This window comes from Phacochoerus africanus, chromosome 1 (genome assembly GCF_016906955.1).
Source record: "Phacochoerus africanus isolate WHEZ1 chromosome 1, ROS_Pafr_v1, whole genome shotgun sequence".
Classification (NCBI taxonomy): domain Eukaryota; kingdom Metazoa; phylum Chordata; class Mammalia; order Artiodactyla; family Suidae; genus Phacochoerus; species Phacochoerus africanus.
In genome coordinates this window covers 227605852-227625125 of record NC_062544.1, presented here as the reverse complement: position 1 = coordinate 227625125, position 19274 = coordinate 227605852, and the positions used below count along the sequence as shown (strand labels likewise).

Sequence of the window (19274 nt, the reverse complement as noted above, 5' to 3'; positions counted from 1 at the left end):
CAAGAGGGGAGGAGAGGCAGCCCTGATTTCCAGCATGGTGCAAATATTCCTACCATGGCCCACTTCAAGCTACCAGTCATTTAATAATCAATCTCACAAACTGGCAAGGGCTGGTTCCAGCACACAGCTGATACAAATTTCAGCTAAATGTGCCTTTCATTTAAGGAGGTGTCCTTGTATTCTGTACCCACCATCAAACTTCATAGGTCCTTCTGCTGTGTCCTCCATCCAGCTCTGGTTTGTAGCCCATTTGCACTGCAAAAATGATTGATGTACTCTTGATCCAAGTAAATTCCGCAGTCCTTCCATGATTAGATTACAAATCCACTCACCTCATCAGAGAGGTAACCCATTCTTTCTACCCTTGAGAAATTGGTTATTGAGAAGCGGCTTTTTTCCCCCCCTTTTTTTTTTTTAACCACACTAAATGTAGTGTTGCTTATGTAAACCCTGAAACATATATACAAATAATTTCACTTGAGGCGAAAGGAGGAAAAATTTGTCAAAATTCTCCCCTTTTCTCAAGTGATCTCATGAGAACAAAAGGGTAAAAAGAGAGTGAATCAAGTTCAGGAGAGGTCAACATGAAAAAGGCTAGGACTTCGGCTAGCATGAAAAATGATTGTCGTTATCTTTTATCATCCATGTCCAAAACTGCCTGACTGCTCATAATATTAGGTGAACATAATCTAATATTTTAAAATAATTTTAAAAGTTTCCAGTAAGATAGAATTCCAAACAAATAATGCACCAAGAAGAAAAAAATCCCATTACTTTTCTAATTTCTCATTTTATTCTGACAGCTTTGGAAGAGTAACAGGAAGTATCTTTTGATGAAGAAATTCCAAACTGGCTTCAAATGAAAAAAATTCTTGAATCTATTTTGTGAGACACTTTCAATTTCTGGGCTTTGTTTGATCATTATAACTTTGTAGATTCAGCAAAGTTTTTGGCCTTCAAATGATGTAAATATGAGAACTTCATTCCAAATTTCTGCCTACGTAGCTCAGAGTTATATGGATAGTGAATCTATTTGACTTTCCACTTTGATTATGAAATTAACCAGATAATTCTCAAATTTCTATTTCACTTAGTGGGATTGCCAGTCACCAATGATCCCCTACTCCTGGTGTTCATGTCCCAGTGTCACCCTTTCCTATACTGAATAGAATTGACCTGTGTAGCCAGTAGAATATTGTGCAGAAATGTCATAGAAGACATTGCAGGTTCTGCTTTGCTATCTCTTAAATCAGCAATGAGGACTCTCAAACAGCCCTGTAGAGAGATCTATTTGGGTGGGGGGGGGGGAACAGAGGCTTCCTATCAACCCCAGGCATCAATTTTTAGCATGTAAGGGAACCTTTTTAGAAATGGATCCTTTAGCTCCAGTCAAGCCTTCAGATAACTGTAGTCCCAGCTGACGTCTTGATTACAAGCTCATAAGAGACCCTAAGCCAAAACTAGCTAAGCTGATCCTGAATTTGACTCACAGAAACGATTTGAAATAATAAATGCCTCTTTTTGTTTTAAACTGCTAGGTTTGGGGATGCGATTTGTTACACAGCAATTGATAACTAATACACCCAAGTAAGCATTTAAAACTCAATATTCACAGAGCCAGTGTTTATGAACCTTTCAAGGTCAATAAATGTAAAAAAGTTCCACTTTAATCCCTGTGGCAAACATTTTTTAGGTTTTTGATACTCCTTGGCCTTTGAACTTCCCTCCTATATTTACAATTCTCCACTTTCTTGATCTTGGTAAGAAGAAGAGCTTTTCCTTCTACTCTAGACTCAGAAAATGCAAGATAACTACTTCGCCAGTTCTTCTGGCAGCTGTTACCAAGTGCTCCAGATATGATTTGCCAAGTGTTCTTATTTATCCAGAGTCTTGAATCAAGAGCTAGTGATGGAAACAGGAAGACAAGGACGGAGGAAGTGTCTCATACCCAGTGGCAGTAATGGTGGTATTCTAACCGACAGCATACACTATGGACCAGCAGCTGAGGTAGCAATGGTCTTCCTCATTAGACTAGTTTCTTCCTGCCATTTCCCAATACTGGTTTTCTAGCCACAGAGATTCCATGAGCCACCCAATAGTCCTTAATAAACTTCTTTTGTGTTAAATCATCATCTGTTGTATGTACACTGTATCATTGTAAGTGCCATGGAAATCACAAGGGCATCAGATACAACAAAAGGCTACCACCAATAAAAATAGTCTGAGAAGAGTTCCATGGTGACAGCGGGTTAAGGATCTGATGTTGTCACTGTCATTTCTCAAGTCACTGCTGTGGCAAAGTTCGATGCCTGTCCTGGGAACTTCTTTATGCTGTGGGTGTAACCAAAGAAAAATTGTCTGAGAGAGAAGATAACTTCATTCTGGCCATTGAATCCATCTTTAAGGATACCTTTAATTGTCAGGGAGAAGCTGAGTCATGAAATAGAAATAAAAATGTTAAAGGACATAGTCTATTTAAAATAAACCATTGTAGGTATTCATCAATGAGACAGGAGTTTGGAATCCTCAAACACTGGTGATTTATAAGTGAAACATTATTTTTGTTCAGTATCTTTATAATTACAGGCTTATTAAAATTATTTCTTTTTTTTTTTTTTGGCTGTGCCCACAACACATGAAATTTCCTGGGCCACTTCAATGACAATGCCGTATTCTAAACCCACTTTGCCATAAGAGAACTCTAAAAGTTATTTCTAACCTTTCATGTACCTCAAAAAACAGAGGCATCAAGAAATGAAAAACAGAGTTCACTTTATGGCTCAGTGATTAACAAACCCAATTAGGATCCGTGAAGATTCAGGTTCAATCCCTGGCCTTGCTCACTGTGTTGGGGATCTGGCGTTGTGGTGGGCTGTGGTGTAGGTCGCAGAGGTGGCTTGGATCCCAGCAGCTGTAGCTCTGATTTGACCCCTAGCCTAGGAACCTGACTATGCCATGGGTGTGGCCCTAAAATAGCCCCCCCAAAAAAATGAAAAAATTAATTAAAAAGCCATACTGGTTAAAGCAAGGATTCTTAGAAAATGAAATTTATTTACATACAACTTAAAATACATGGAACTGAAACCAGCTTTGAAAGTATGAGACAGTCATAAATATCAGATTTTCATACTGTTTCTCTAATTAAAAAGGCATATCCATGGCAGAACTTGGATTGTATGTTTCATCTCTTTCCTCATGTGCCTTTGATTAATACTTGAGTTTCAAATTCTCATAAATTCTTTAGGCTGGTAAACAGATATTCAGGGAAGCCAGAGAAATCACCTATATGAAGAATAAATAATGCAGAGTCACAGCTGCCTATATGTCAAATTTCACTTGCTTCATCCCAAGCTTATTATGCTCATCCTCAGCTCCAAACTCAGCCCATTTACATGGCCTTAGTAAATCCTACAAGTCTTTCCCTACCTTTTCACAAGAAAGTACCTAGGATTGATTACTTTTTATTTTTTAAATCTTTTGGAAATTCTTATTTTTTTTAAATGCTACACTCTTTAAATCTGTATTATCTATTCATTAAATTATTTTAATGCATTCATTCAATATTTTAATTTTCACATGTGTTTTATTTTTTATTTTTGGCCACGCCAGTAGCACGTGGAAATTCCCAGGCCAGGGATCAAACCCACATCACAGCAGCTACCTGAGCCACAGAAGTGACAATGCTAGATCCTTCACCGGCTGCACCACAAGAGACTCCAAAAGCTCTTATTTTTAATTACACAGAGTACATGGATACTTTGTTGGTACAAAATCCAAACATTACAGATCAAGCTAAAGCCTCCCTTCCCTTCTACCTACAGTTCTCTGTGTATGCTTGTAATCTTCCAGACCTTTTCTATGTATCTGTTGGAATGTGTAGATAGAGTTTAAAAAGTTTAGCTCTACCCTGAATTACAAAGAGAAATCATTTATGTTTAGAGTGCTCATTCATACTCATTCTAATAGCATGAAAAAAATTACTCCAGTGCATCAGGCCCTTCCATCCTCTCTTCCACCATGGCTGCATTGAAATGTGATGGTAGTTAAGGAAGCATGTGGTCCTCCAGTCATTTGTCCCATAGGCATTTGTGGAGAAAAGCCTGTTCCCATCCACCTGGCTCTTTGGAACTGAGACTGCCTTTGCCACAACAAGATTGGTACAATAAGAATCTGTCTGTAGTGCCTGTTAAAGTAGTAGCATTGGAGAGAGTGTAGCCTTTTGAAAGGCAGGGATGGGAGTAAGGAGAGACAGAACAAGCCAGGCAGAAAATGCAACCAGAAAGGGCTGGGGAGGAATTTCTGAGAAAGCTGGATAGTAGGTCTATGCATAAGAATAAGAGAAGCAAATGTAGTGGAAAATCAGATTGCAAAGATAGGGTGGAACTACCCTATTATTTTACCCATAAACAAGAAAATATAGTGATAAATTCGACATTTCCTAGTTTCCTTGACAAGTAGCCATTAACTAAAAGAAGACTATCAACCATGAGAAACTGAGTAAAGATTTGGAGTGATTGGATGAACATAGATAGTCTCGCCCTCAGCGTTGATGACAGCCTGCTGATGGATTGCTCTGTGATCCTCCAGCCTATGCGTGTGCACTGCCAGTGTATCTGCTGCCTTCCGCTGGCCAGAGCTCTTGCCTGACAACAGCGGCAGTTTGAGACTCTTAAGTCTATGTTACCATCCTGTGGAGGTAAGAGTTGGATAGTTTATGCATTGACTTCACAGCCCTTTGGGGAGACTGCCAAAGAAAGCATGTTTTGGATAGAAATCTGAAAAAAAAAAAATCAAAAGAAAAAAACAAACAAAAAATTTAAATAGCCAAGGGGAATTTGGCATAGGGATAAGGTTTCACATCCAGCTCTTCTCTAGGCTCTGCCATTTAATCATCCTCCAGGAGGCAGAGGCTGCCACAGGGAACCATGGATAGCGATTAGGCCTCCTTAGACTGCATCTGAAAACACCCTGCTTTGATAGGCAGTCAGAAAGTAATGGGATTTGGGTTTTAGTTGTAAGGGAATGGTGGAAAATGTTACAAACAGCTGACCTCTTGTGCCCCCACTGAAATGGCTGCCTTCCTCTGCATATTTTTTGTTGCTTTGGGGAGAATGACAAAAGACAGATGCTTCTTGTTGGAATGCTAGTTGTTTAATCATTCTTTCTAGTCCCCAGACGTTTACTGTAGTTCCTTGGAGCTAACATCTTGGGCCGTTCCTTGGTTTTCAATATCTTGTAAATGTGTTGTGTTGTGATTTTCCATTGCATGGAATATGGGAAAATCTGTGGGAGAATTTTTTTGAAAAGGTATTATGTAGCAGCTGGTGTCCTCAGGTCAAAAGCCTTAAACTGGAAGTGCATTAACTGTAAACAAACTGTACACTCATGTAGTCAGACACAAAATTGACAACATTGTCCATCTCCTGTCTCTCACAGAGCATCATTCAGTTGTACTAAGATGCTTACCTCCATTCCAAGGGTCAGCAGCAACATACAAACTTCATCTTTCCAGTAGCACGACCTGTCCACATAGCACTCACAAAGGAGGAGACCTGCTTCCTCTCCAGGGTCTGTGACTTCCATGGAACCCCAGGAAGCTGCGCAGTAGGCACAATGACTTTCAGAAACAAAGGGATACTCTTGTGTCGGCCACAAACTACCCTGCTCAATAGGTCTCTTGCTCTCCATTTTCATAAAGATAGCATAAAAGAGAATATGAAAAGATGTCCATTTCATCATGTTAAGGATCTAGATAAATGATTAATCTCATGGTCACATACAACTGTTTTCCCGAAAGGATCATATTCCTCTTAACAGGCAAGTCATAATAGCAATTTGGAACATAATTCATTTCTCCTCCCCTAAGCATCTTAACATTTGATAGAACTTCACATTTCTTCTTGTTTTAGTGTATCTTGTTTAAATTTATGTATTTTTTCTGATTTTGAGCCTGTGCATTTTTTTTTCTCTCCCTCTTGGTTAAATTTAAAGTTTTTGGAGTTCCCATGGTGGCATAGTGGAATTGAATCTGACTAGTATCCGTGAGGATTCAGGTTCAATCCCTGGCCTCAGTCAGTGGGTTGGGGATCCAGCATTGCCGTGAGCTGTGGTGTAAGTCACAGATGCAGCTCAAATTCCCACACTGCTGTGGCTGTGGCTGTGGCCAGCAGTTGCAGTTCTGATTCGACCCCTAGCCTAGGAACATCCATATGCCGTGGACGTGGCCCTAAAAAGCAAAAAAAAAAAGGCAGTTTCTCTTGATTAGTCCTTCCTTCTACCTGGGGTGAGATGATCATTTCTTTCCTCTCTGGTGATTTCCATACCTCTGAGGAGCTCTCTCCTCAGTGTGGGGAGGTTTAGAGAAAAATGGACATGACTAGAAATGGGAAACTATGTCTGAGGTGTCTCTGTGTAGGGGCTCTGTGTATTAAGTAGAAGAAAAGTTTTAGGGAAGGATACATCAGGAACTTTTTTTCTACATACCATGTGGACTCAAGGGCCATTTGCAAGAAGGTGGAATGAATAACAAGACTTTGCATTTCTATAGCACCCTTCCCAAGGACATTTATAAATACGGAACGATTATCCTCAAAACACTGTCTTCAATTGTTTATTTTCATATTTCATGAAGGGACACCAGACCAGGAGAAGTGTCTCAACTCTATCAGTTTTACCCAGCCCAGAGATGAGTCCTACCCTTCAAAAATGAGTGATGTCATCCAGCCGACCACTGCTGCTCCAGCCTGAAGCCTCCTGCCTCTCTTTGATTCTCCACTGTGTGCAACCAATGTTCTTGGCTCCTTGTGTGATCTTAAAATGAGTGTTGGGTGAATCAGTCAGAAGATTTGGACATTCTGTTCAGAAAATGTGATAAATTCATAAAGATTTGCTGGATCTGCAAAACTCCTGGCATTCTCAGTAGAATAGCAATCTTCTGTCCCCAGATGACCTCATGAAATGTGGGACTTGTGTGAGGAGATGATACAGTTTCTCCATTGCCCTGAAAGAGACACACCCTGTCACAGCTCCCTGCCTTTATCCATGATGTCTTCTCTTCCCTGCCCTTGTCTACCTGTAGCATTCCTCTGCATATTTTAAGACTCAGTTTGACCATTATCATCTCCTTCATCCAGGCTTCACATGCATTCTCAAGTTCTGCTTTCTTAACAGAGTCCCTAATTTGGTCAGGTCTCTAGTCACCCCCTCCCACCAGGTTGAATGCTTGGTGAAAGGCACTGACCTTAGCCCAGCTCTATGAAAGGCCTAATTAGTGTAAGCATAATCTCAGCCCCTTTGCCAGAGATTGTATCTGTGACTTTGACCAATCAGACAAGAGAGGAAGCCTATGGGGGCTCTTGGTCCTCACTCTTCAGAGGAAGAAATGGGTTTGGGGAAGAAATGGTCAGGCTTCTTCCTCTGGGCATGCTGTGTCTGGCTGCGGCCTTGGGATGGCTGCCACCTATTCATGTCCAGCTTGAGGATGAAGCAAACACTGACACTGATGATAGCAGAGCAGAGAAAGGATAAAATCCAGTCCTTGAGGGCTTTGTAGAACCATTGAAACAACCAGACTTGAAGTTGGCCCTACTTCTGGATGCCTTCTTATGTAAAATAGTAAATGGCCTTATTAACTGTCAGAGTCCTACTTTGTTTCTTGCAGCTGAAAGCCTCATAATTTACCCAATGCTTTTCCTTAACTACAAGCCACACCTTCAGTAAGAATTGAGTATTCCTTCCTTTGATTGCTAAAGGTATATACCTTTTTTAATACATCAATACTGGATTTTAGTGAGCTGCTTATTTGCCTATCTTCTTTACTGTGAAATCTTTTTTTTTTTTTGGTCTTTTATATTTTTAGGGCCACACTTGTGGCAGGCATATGAAAGTTTCCAGGCTAGGGATCGAATTGGGGCTACAACTGCCAGCCTACACCAGAGCCACAGCAACGCTGGATCTGAGCCGCATCTGTGACCTACACAACAGCTCACGGCAATGCAGGATCCTTAACCCACTGATCAAGGCCAGAAATTGAAGCCGCAACCTCATGGTTCCTAGTCGGATTCGTTTCCACTGTGCCACAACAGGAACTCCCAACCATGAAATCTTTAAGGATCATATTTTATTTAATATTCAATTCACATTTTACTTACTTATTCTTAGAGCTTAGTGTAATGGCTGACAAATATCAGGTAAATTAATGAACATTTAATGAATGAAGGAATTAATTTACTCAGAATACATCAAAGTGAGTGCTATAGGTAGCCTTAGCAAAGAAATTTAAATAAACCCTTGGAGATCCTAGCCCTTTGGACCCTGCTTCCAGGACTTGACTGTGTTTTTCCCATGATCGATCTATCCATCCGTCCAATCCACAGAAATACCACCCCTTGGAATTTAGAGAGATATGCTGTCCTCTTCTAGCAAAGATTCCATTCCACCCCCACAATGTAATTTTGGGGTCCTCTGGCCCTTCAATACCATTTCAGGTATAAATTGTGTCTAGAGGTATGTGGGAAGCTAGCAATAGACAGAACTAAAGCTCTCAGTGTAGACATATGGCCAGCACTGAGAAGGAAATGCTCAGCTTTCTACCCAGGAAGTACAGGTGGACACAAATCTAAGAGAGAAAAATAGCAGAGGGAACTGCTTCCCATCTGAACACTGTGGACACTGACTCTCACTGGGCCTGGTTACACACAGATCCTGGGCACATCTGCTATACCATCTTTATGGCCTATTGTGGCTATTTAGGAATGCAGAGAGCTTGCAGTGCCCTAAAAAGAGAAAAGTCTAGAAATTTAAGAATTTCTGAGTCTTCCTATTTCTTTCTTTCTTCTAGTCCAGAAAATTCTAAGCTACAAGTCACTGGGAAGAGGCAGGAGAATGCCAACCTCTAGATCTAGCCACCTTCAGAGATTATGGAGTTCTCCTTATTATCAGAACATAATATAGTTAAGTGTTCGGAGTTCAAGGAGTAATTCTGCTGGTCGACTGTGAGCTTCTTTTCCTAAGCATCCTTGCAGTTCCCAATGGTCCCTAAGAGTTCCAATCTTCTGGAAAAATCTTTTTCCTTTAATGGCCAAATAAAATAACTGAATCTCTGGCCAGTGTAATTTGGGGAACTGCAACACCCTCCCCAGCTTTTTGAAAATGCCTAGTGGAGTGCATGCCTTCCTCTGCTGGCTTCTTGTCATCTCTCTCCCTAAACTGCTAATTCCAACTAATTTTTGGCCATCCTTGTTTTCTCATCACCAGGCCTGCCAACTATGCACTCTTTGTTCTGTTCCCCCCAAATGTGGGCAGAGTTTCCTCTTCCTTCATTTCTAAATCACCATTAATCATGCAATTATGTCTAACAGTTTTTAACTAAATATTAACAGAGAGGCATCTTTAATTCTAATATTCTTTAGCTACCCCCTCATAGAGAATTTATGACACACCAATTCTTTTTGTAGTAAAAGCCTATTCTGTTTCTTCTTTTATTCCTCAAGAGCTTTTGTAGCAAAGGCCTACTCTGTTTCTATTTATTCCTCAAGAGCTTCCAAAATTCCTCTTACTAGAACCCAGAAAGAAGACTTTTTAAGTTTTGCTGATCATTTTATTTCCCTTTATTTTGCTATTTCCAGTGCATTCTACAACCTGAGCCCTCTTCTCTGTCTAAACTGTTGGTATATTTGTCTAAACTGTTGGTATATTTCCCTAAACAGACAAATTTTCCTCTCATGCCTCTTTTCTTACATCCAGATTGTAGAAAAGACTATAATAAGATTTAAACAAGCAATTTTTAAAATCTCTCCATTGCACTTGTTTCTCAGTTTAGATGTGATGTACTTGTCATGTGAGGTCCTTGGCATGTGGTGACAATTGTTAACCATGATAACATTCAATCTTTCCTTGAAGATAGTAAATGTCATGAATATTTCATGTGCTGTTTCACTTTTTCATCTTAGGATCCTTTTGAAGGCTTTGGTAAATTCTCTCTTGAACCCTAAGTCTCAGTCCAAACCAAACAAACTATAAAGCCCACTTCATGCATGCTCTCATTAGCAAGCAAAGCAAGTCCACACTCCAGCTGGCTTCTTGGTAACACCCAGTGGTCAGTTTACTCTGAGTGTTAGTTTCCTCTTTTGTAAAATGAGGAAGTTGGCCTACTTTATCTGCAGCTTCCCTCTAGCTTTAAAATACCATGTGTGCCTCTTAAGGATGATGGGGGAGGAGATAAGGGTTGGACCCAGGAAGTAGAAAAGGCCAGCTAGTTTTATTTGTAGCTCTGACCATCTGCTGCCATTAAGGCTAACAAGCAGCTATTTGTTTTTTAGGGAATGGAGTGATCTCAACTTCCCAGTTTAAGAAATAAGTGAGTACTAACTTTGATTAACCACTAAGAGATTCTCACATTTCCCCTTTCCCTGAGATGAGACTGTTAATGCTTACCTCTATCTTGTTTGATAAACAAAATGTTTCAGCTAAAATTGACAGTGGTAATGCAATTCAAGTTTGGAAGCAAAAAACAAAAAACTTTTCTCCTTAAGTTAATTTAAACCACTTTCCCTTTCTTCTGTAATTGTTTCAGAACTAACAACTAAGAAGACCTAAAGAATTAGTAAATGGAGGGACAGTTGTATGGAATGATAAAAGAAAAAAAAAGCAAGATTACTGTCTGGGGTCAGATTTTAGCTTGCTTGGAAATAGTTAAAAGAATTAAGTTGAAGCACCCTCTAGTGGCTCTTAATTGTGTTTTGATAAAAGTTATTCCCAATTTCCCTCAGTTTAGGACCACAATTAATTTGTCTTATATGTATATATGCATACATATATGTGTTCAGAAAATTAAAAAAAATTTTTTTTGTCTTTATGCACTTGTAGGAAGTTGAGAGGGAGTAGCTTAGCTTTTCACTCTTCCCAGAAAATCATGGCAGTAAGAAGGGAACAGATAAGAAGCATGAATTCAGATAAATCTCTTCAGGGAATGATGGAGTCTTTTTCATGGAAAAAGATTTGATAGGTAATGTCCCATGTATTTCAGTTCCTCTGTTTCTTGGGCTCACATATTCTCTACAAGCCCACAACAGTATCTTTATCTTTCCAATTCTACAATGCAGACATGCCCTTTCATGCCTTGGGACTGGCTGACTATTAGATCATCTTTGCATATCCCCAAATGCCATTTCCTATCACAAGCATCCCTTGAGTTTATATAACCAGAAATTCTTCTGGAACTGTCTTAGAGATGGCTCTCACACCTATGATTACTATATTCTGAAGTTACATATATTTCATTATCTCTAAGGGAGGAATGAAAACAGACCATGGCAATACACATGAATTAAATATTATTTGCTTCATAATCACTAGAGGAAGAACAAAAACAGGCCATGAAAATGCACATGAATAAAGCATAACCTGTGTTGCAAGACTGAGAGCAAAGCTTGTAATTGGCAAACTCAATCAGCTTAAGTTCAACTGCATATGGAGCAAAAACCAAAAATAACAGTGCCATGAACAAAAAATGTTTATCCTAGCTCACGCCAAAGTTTAAGGTAGGTAGTCTAAGGTTGGTACGGGAACTCTGTGGTCATCAAGGTCCAGAACCCTTCCATCTTTCTTTTCTACCATCTTAGCAAGTAGATTCCATCTTCAGTGTTCCTGTGGCCAAATGTGGCTGCTGGACTTCCAGTCATCACATCCATGTTGTAATCCAGGAGGTAAGAAGGAAAAGCAAAAGAGGACCTCTTCATTTTTCTTTAAAGAGCTTTCCTAAAAATATCACACAAGATGTATGCTTACACTTCAAAAAATTTGTGAAAAATTTTGTGGGTGGTCATGCTGAGTTGCAAAGGAAACTGAGAAATTTCTTTTAGCTAAGTTTGTTAGTGTTTCACCAACCGCTCATACTGTTACAATTAATCCATTACGTAATGCAGACAAGAAATGGAATTGAGGCACTGGAGCTCTAAAAGGTGAGGTGGCATTCAGCACTGTCACCAGTGACTCTAATAGCTCCTTAATTGGGATGGACTTATAATTTCTTCAAAAATGCAGGTACTGCTAAAAATGATTCCTGGCCTTTTATTCAGCAATCAGGCCAAACATGGAATACAACTACCTAAGTAATTGCTCCAAGTGAGAAAGAGATGGGAGGTCAGCTATGGGCCGACTTGAAGGTAACACTTGTAGTAGCTCCTGCCATTGCAACCCTGATTTGCATCTCAAGTGGGTAGAGGGGACAAGTAGGTAGGAAGAAAGCACTATCCAAAGAAACTAGCAGGTATAGAAAAATGGCATAGCATTTTTATTTGCGTTTTGCTGAGCCATCTGCCTCTTCATGCTGGGAAGCAGGGTTGTTTCTCATTTGTAAATAAGAACTCACTAGGGCCAAGGGAAAGGTAGACAAGTCATTCTAGGTATTTACCATGACAGGCAGCAAGCTTTTGCCTGTGTGTATATATGTCCGCTAAGAGGTTGACACAGGCTTGATACCTATTGCATAGATCCTAAATACAAAGGTATCAAATAGAAACAGGAACAATTTAGATAGATGTTGAACTGGAAGGCTTATCACAATTGGATGCTTTTTTTTGTGACATTTAACCAAGTTTAAATTGACTTTCAAATTTTTTCATTTTCATTCTCTAGGAAAAAACATAAAATATGTAATTAAGCAGGAATGACTACAAGCCTTTAGAAGCATAGAGACTGGGAAGTAAACACTTAAGGAGCCCCAGCCAAGCTTCATTTCCCCCATAGAATTAGAGGGTGGCCTAAGACAGGTCTCTTCCCTTGTTTCAGTGCTGCAGGCACTTCTGTCTGGGCTCTCAGTTGTTAACAAAGCTTCTGTGTCAAAAACGAGGTAGGCCACAAGCAATGTGCCAAAAAATGGGTCAAGCTTTTCCCCAGGACATTGTAAACTTAGTCTTATAATAATGGAATCTTTCTAATGAGTCTGTACCTTCCAGTATTCACTTCCTACCTGCGATCACCTGTTCTCTGGAAGTAGAGGAATCCCACGATGACCAAGATAACCAAGAAAAGAGGGAATTTCACATACAGAATGATCAGCAGGTATGATGCTGGAAATCCCAGGATTCCGGCACCTTTAAACATAGGCAACACAGCAGGGGTGGAGAGCCATTTCAGAAATTCTTCTAATGAACAAATTAGAGTCTGTAATTTAAAAGAGCTTTTTAAAATATTCCTTAAACTTCATAGTCTATCATAATCAAAACACCTTATAGAATAAAATTTGACTGTTGCTAATGTATCATTCTTTCATGACAATTTAGAAAAAGTGTGTTTTTGTTCATGGTAGATTTTTAATAAATATTTTCTTAATGCACACTAAGCATTGTTAAAATTTCCCACTTTGGAGTTCCCGTCGTGGCGCAGTGGTTAATGAATCTGACTAGGAACCATGAGGTTGCGGGTTCGGTCCCTGCCCTTGCTCAGTGGGTTAACGATCTGGCGTTGCCGTGAGCTGTGGTGTAGGTTGCAGATGCGGCTCAGATCCTGCGTTGCTGTGGCTCTGGCGTAGGCCGGTGGCTACAGCTCCGATTCAACCCCTAGCCTGGGAACCTCCATATGCCGCGGGAGCAGCCCAAGAAATAGCAACAACAACAACAATAACAACAACAACAACAACAACAAAAATTCCCACTTTTATAAAAAAAAAAGGAAATGTACTTTCTAACTTCCCATGTAAATGTTAGTTTTAGGGGGCATTATTCTTAATATTTTGAACACTATTTGATAATTTCCACACAGTGAAGTGGTTTTATCACTGAGTTGATGTAACCCCTTTAGTAGGGTATTTTGTGTTTTCCTTTCATTTATCCATCTGTGAAATTGCCCCAAGAACTACTGAAAAGATAAAATGAAACTAGGGACCATCATTACAAAATCTTTTCTCCTATGAAAATGACAACCAAAAGTGTGTGAATTCTAAGTACCAGTGTGAGTCTTTGCTCAAAGTGTCCTGTCAACCTGTGAAATTACCTACTCAAGTGCTAAAGCTGAAGACAATTTCCTAGACACTGTCAGGGAAAAAGATCACAACCTTCAAATTCTCACCATCCAACTGGGGAGTCAGACCAGACAAATGAAAAGATAACTTTTGAGAGAGTGAACAGTGCTAGGTGAGCATTACAGATTATAAATCATCTAAGGAATAGGAAAGCTTAATCAGCTCTAACTGGGAAGTGGGATTTGAACTGAGCCTTTCTAATAACAGGATTAAATAGGTTAGATGAAAAAAAAAAAAGACTTTTCAAGGGAAAGAACAATATGAGCGAAGATTTGAAGATGTTAACTTTTACCATGTAGAGCACAGAGTAGGATATATAAAGATGAAGTCTGTGGTGATCTGAACATAACTCTGCAGTGATTTGTATGAGTCAGGCACTGTGCCAGACTCTGGGGATGTAGAAATGAATGATATGGTTCCTGTTCTCAAGGTACTTAACCTATCCTGGGACTCAGAGAATTGGGTGGTCAATTATAGGGCCCTGGAAGTATTCAGGCAGAAGTGTGCATGAGACAATGGAGTGCATGAGACACAGAAAAGGAACAGCTCACCAACAGCAGGGAAAGAGAAAATTATTCCAGAGGCACTATATCAAACTAAGACTGAAAAGTTCAATAGGAATTGATCAAATAGAATGGAAGAAGAGAGTATGGCGAAGGACATACATGGTGAAGAGATAGAAATTGCATGTAAAAGAGAAGAGAGGAGTAAAAGATAACACTTTGAGGAGCCTGAAGAGGCCCACATGCCTGGAATACAAACTGGAGAATACCAGAAATTAGTCAAGGAGAGCAGCAGACCAAAGGGGTTTAGCCTTCCATGAGGCAACAAGAAGCCACTGGGGGCATTTAAGTAGGGAAGTTGCATGTTTTTCATTTTGGAAGTCACTGGCTACACTATAGAGGAGTGGAGGGAGGTAAGCCAGGGGTCAGAAGACCTGTTACAAGAACATTGGAACAACCCTGGTGAGAGATCATCATGTGTTCAACTGAGGCAGTTAGAAAGAAAAAAGTCTGGCTTTAAGAAAGTTTTTTAAGGTAAAATCAGCAAAATATTGTACCTGATTTTTTTTTTTTTGTATCTGATTTTGAATATGGGAAATAAGAAAGAGGATAGAATAGCTTTAATTATCTGGCGAGTCATTTATCAATAACATAAAATATGGGTTTGGAGCTTAGGAAGGAGAAGAGAAAAGGAATTCTGTTTTAGGAATATGTAATTTAGGTGCCCCTAATGTATTCAGGAAAGGCTGGCCAATTGGAAATTGATTTTGATCATGGAGGAGCCAAGAAGAGAAATCTGGGCTAAAATATAGATTTAAGAGTCAAGAATTAGACAGTAGGAGTTCCCGTCATGACTCAGTGGTTTACGAACCAGACTAGTATCCATGAGAATGTGGGTTCAATACCTGGCCTTGCTCAGTGGGTTAAGGATCCAGCGTTGCCATGTGCTGTGGTGTAGGTCACAGACACGGCTCAGATCCCACATTGCTCTGGCTGTGGTGTAGGCCGATGGCTACAGCTCCTATTCAACCCCTAGCTTGGGAACCTCCATATGCCTCCAATGTGACCCTAAAAAGACCAAAAAAAAAAAAAAAAGACGGTAACTAAAGCCAGAGGTATGATGAGATCTCTCAAGGAATAAGGGTAGAGGTGAAAGGAGAAGAAGTCAGTTATGAAACTCATAGAAATGCCTTTCTTCATGGGATGAATAGATGAAAAGGAATCTATTAATAAGACTAACTACTTGACTGAAAGTTAAGAAAAGAAGCAAGTGAATATGGGAGGAAAACAGATGAGAAGGGAGGAGAGATCACATCAGATTTCACAAAAAGACTAGTTTATAACAAGACAAAAAATTTATATTTTATTTGGCATCTAGGAGCGCTTCAGTGATTTTTGTTAGAGCATTTTATATGCAGAGAGATGCATGTGAGTTAAGGAGTGAATGCGAGGTAGCATAGAAAAGACAGTGAATGCAGAATCCTCTATTTTTTTAGATTTTTAAATCAAAACATAGTTGATTTAAAATGTTGTGTTAGTTTTAGGTATACAGTAAAGCAATTCAGACATATCAGTTTAAAAACTATATATAAAACTTTTTTCGGTCTTCTCCATTATAGGTTATTATAAGATATTGAATATAATTCCCTGTGCTATATAGTAGGTCATTGTTTATTTATTTTATATATAGCAGAGTGTTTCTGTTAACCTCAAACTCCTAATTTATCCCTCCCTCCTGCTTTCCCCTTTGGTAATCATAAGTTTGTTTTCTATGTTTGTGAGTCTATTTTGTAAATAAATTCATTTGTATCATTTTTTTAGATTCCAAATATAAGTGATATCATATTTGTCTTTTTATGTCTGACTTGATTTAGTATAATAATCTCTAGATCCATCCATGTTGCTGCAAATAGCATTCGTTAATTTTTGTGGTTACACAGTATTTTGGGGTGTGTGTGTGTGTGTTTAGGGTGCTTCTATGTCTTGGCTGTTGGAACTAGTGCTGCCATGAACATTGGGGTGTGTATATCTTTTAAATTAGAGTTTTCATCTTTTCTGGATATATGCCCAGTAGCAGGATTGTGGGTTTTTTTGTTTGTTTTTATGGATGCACCTGTGGCATATGGTAATTCCTGGTCTAGGAGTCAAATTGGGGTTCAACTGAAGCCTCTGCCACAGCCACAGCAACACTGGATCTGAGCTGCATCTGCAACCTAAGCTGCGGCTTGAGGCAAAGCGCCCCCAGCCTCACAGAGACAGTGTTAGGTTCTTAGCCCCCTGAGCTAAGAACTCCTGGGATTGTGATTTTTAAGGAAACTTCATACTGTTTTCCATAATGGGTGCACCAATTTACATTCCCTGCAGTAGTGGAGGAGAGTTACCTTTTTCCACACCCTCTCCCTCTCCTTTCAATATAGGAGGAAAACAGTCATGTTTATATAATCAGTCTTAGTGAAGGATTTGTGAAACAAAGACTGAACAAAAGAGAGCAAGGATAATTAATGAAGCAGAGATTCTAAGGACATGAAAGAACAAAAAAGAGTACAAGTTGAATGCCTGGTCTACAGAAGAGAAAACCAGACAGAACTAGAGATAAATGCATAAGTCTGGAGATAACAAGTGTAAAATAAAAGCCTAGAGTTTGTGTGAGATGAATTGTGGAAAATAAAAATCAGAAGTGATTAGAAGTACATGCTACAACATGGTGTTCCTTGAAACCATTATGCTAAATAAAAGAAGCCAGGCACAGAGGCCACTTATATGATTCCATTTATATGAAATGTCCCAAACAGGAAAATCTATAGTGATGAGAAGGTATGTTTGTGGTTACCTAAAACTAGAGAAATGGTGAGATTAATTGATAACTAAATGGTAGAGGGCTTATTTTGGGGTGCTGAGTATGCTCTAAAATTAACCATGGGGGGAGGTCTAAGATGGTGGAGTAGCAGGACATAAGACTCATCTGTTCCCACAAATACATTGAAAATACACCTATATGTGGAAATATTCAAACAGAAAATTTGCTAAAAACTGACAAAAGACCTTAAGAGTATGATAGAATAGGAAAAACATTACAAAACCAGAGAGGACATAAGAAAGAAGAAAGAAGAACAACAAGAGAAAAAAAAGCAAAAGGAAATGAGATGGGACCTGCTCTCCCAGGAGGGAGCTAGTAAGAGGAATAGCTCCTGCACCCTGGTAAGTTCCTTCACCTGCAACAAGACCAGCCAAAAACAGAGGAGGAACTCTAGACAAACGGTCTGAAACAGTTAAGGAGACAGTCCTCCACAAACAGTCAGTGATATGGGCAATGGGCAACCATATTCGGGTGCCAGCAGGTATTGGGAACTAAAACTTTGGCCTTAGAGATCAGACCCAAAGAGGGAGCTGGGGCCAGCTATGTGGGGGGAAAAATGGGGTTGACTATGTAGAAACAGCCTGGAAGGACTAGAGTATAAGGCAGCCACAATGGAGAGCATCTAAGTGGAGGCAACCCAGTTGGGCTTAGAGACTAGATGCCATTGTTTAGGGGGCGGGGGGAGCTGGAAGAAAGGGATGGGATCCATCACTACTGCCTTGTTCTCTATGCCCACTTTCTCAAGCTGCAGGACACTGCCTGCATCAGCTCAGGGAACCACTTGGCTGTAGTGGCTGCCTAGTGATGGCTGGGGTAGCGGCCCCAAACTTAGGGCTACAGACTTCTTGGAGCAGGTGGAGTAACTGCCTAGGGGAATAACACAAGTTTCTTGCTCCTGCCGCAGGGGCCCTGCGCTAGTGGAGCCCAACCTGCACCAGAAGAGCTGCCATCAATGGTTGCGCTCATAACCAGAGAGATCAGGGAAAACACAGGTTTTTCCCTGAGAAAAACCCAGAGAATCTGCAGGGGCTCTGACCAGCAGGGCAGTACCAGAAAGGCTGCTGGAAGCAGTGCCCACTTCCTGCAAAAGTAATGACCTGCCTAAGCAGGGAAAACACAGGAGTCTCAGCTCCGCCCATAGAGGCTGTGCCCATTCCCACGAGGGCGCTGCCAGTGCCTGTTCCCTGGCAATCAAGGAGAATACTGGCACCTTGGCTCCACCCAGAGAATCTACGAAGGCTGTCAGCAAAGCAGTGCCAGAAAAACTGCTGATGGCAGCACCCACTTCCTGCAGAAGTAGTGACTTGCTAGAGCAAGGGAAACACAGGCAAACTCAGGCATATCAGCTCTGCCCAGAAAATCTGCAGAGGCTGCCAGCACGGAAACACCCATTCCCATAAGAGGGCTGCTGGTGCCTGCTCCCTGTTGATCAGGGAAAACACAGGTGCCTTGGCTCTTCCCAGAGAATCTGCAGAAGCTCGTGCCAGCAAAGCAGCACCCATTTTCACGAGAGGGCTGCCAGTGCCCACTCTCTGACAGAGCTATGGGCTGCCCAACCAGCAAAAAGCACAAGATACAGGACCCCTGCCAGTGGCCCTGTGAAGGCTCACATCAGTGACTCTTTCCATACCAAGGGAGCCAGGGGAGGCCCAGTAACCCACATCCCAATCTGCAGGGCTACAGAGAACACTCCTACCAGCAGCAGACAAGAAAAAGCTAAGAGAATTCAGCTCCTCCAAACCAGCTATACATCAACTACTAAAGGAACTTCTCTATGCAGAAAAGGAAAACCCGCAATTAGAAACAAGAATATTAAAAATGAAGAAGCTCACTGGTAAAGGCAAAAATAATTTAAAAGTAGGAAATCACCCATTGACAAATATGATATCTAAAC

At 40.4% G+C, this 19274-nt stretch overlaps 1 protein-coding gene across 7 annotated transcripts in view; it reads right to left on the bottom strand.

The window, feature by feature from the left end:
- Nucleotides 1-867: 867 nt before the first annotated feature.
- Nucleotides 868-19274, bottom strand: part of LOC125133875 (cell surface glycoprotein CD200 receptor 1-like) — a 45373-nt gene continuing 26966 nt past the window's right edge. For 2 of the 7 annotated variants that reach the window (XM_047792535.1, XM_047792517.1), the window contains exons 5-7: nucleotides 12971-13094; nucleotides 6697-6810; nucleotides 3692-5597 (exon numbers count right to left, since the gene is read on the bottom strand). In XM_047792535.1, coding sequence (XP_047648491.1) covers nucleotides 5537-5597; nucleotides 6697-6810; nucleotides 12971-13094 — 299 coding nt within the window. In that variant the 3' untranslated portion in view covers nucleotides 3692-5536. Of the gene's footprint in view, nucleotides 2332-3031; nucleotides 3283-3691; nucleotides 5598-6594; nucleotides 7001-8192; nucleotides 11758-12970; nucleotides 13095-19274 lie in introns of those variants that run through there. The other 5 variants (XR_007136525.1, XR_007136524.1, XM_047792544.1 and 2 more) reach the window with 5 other exon arrangements.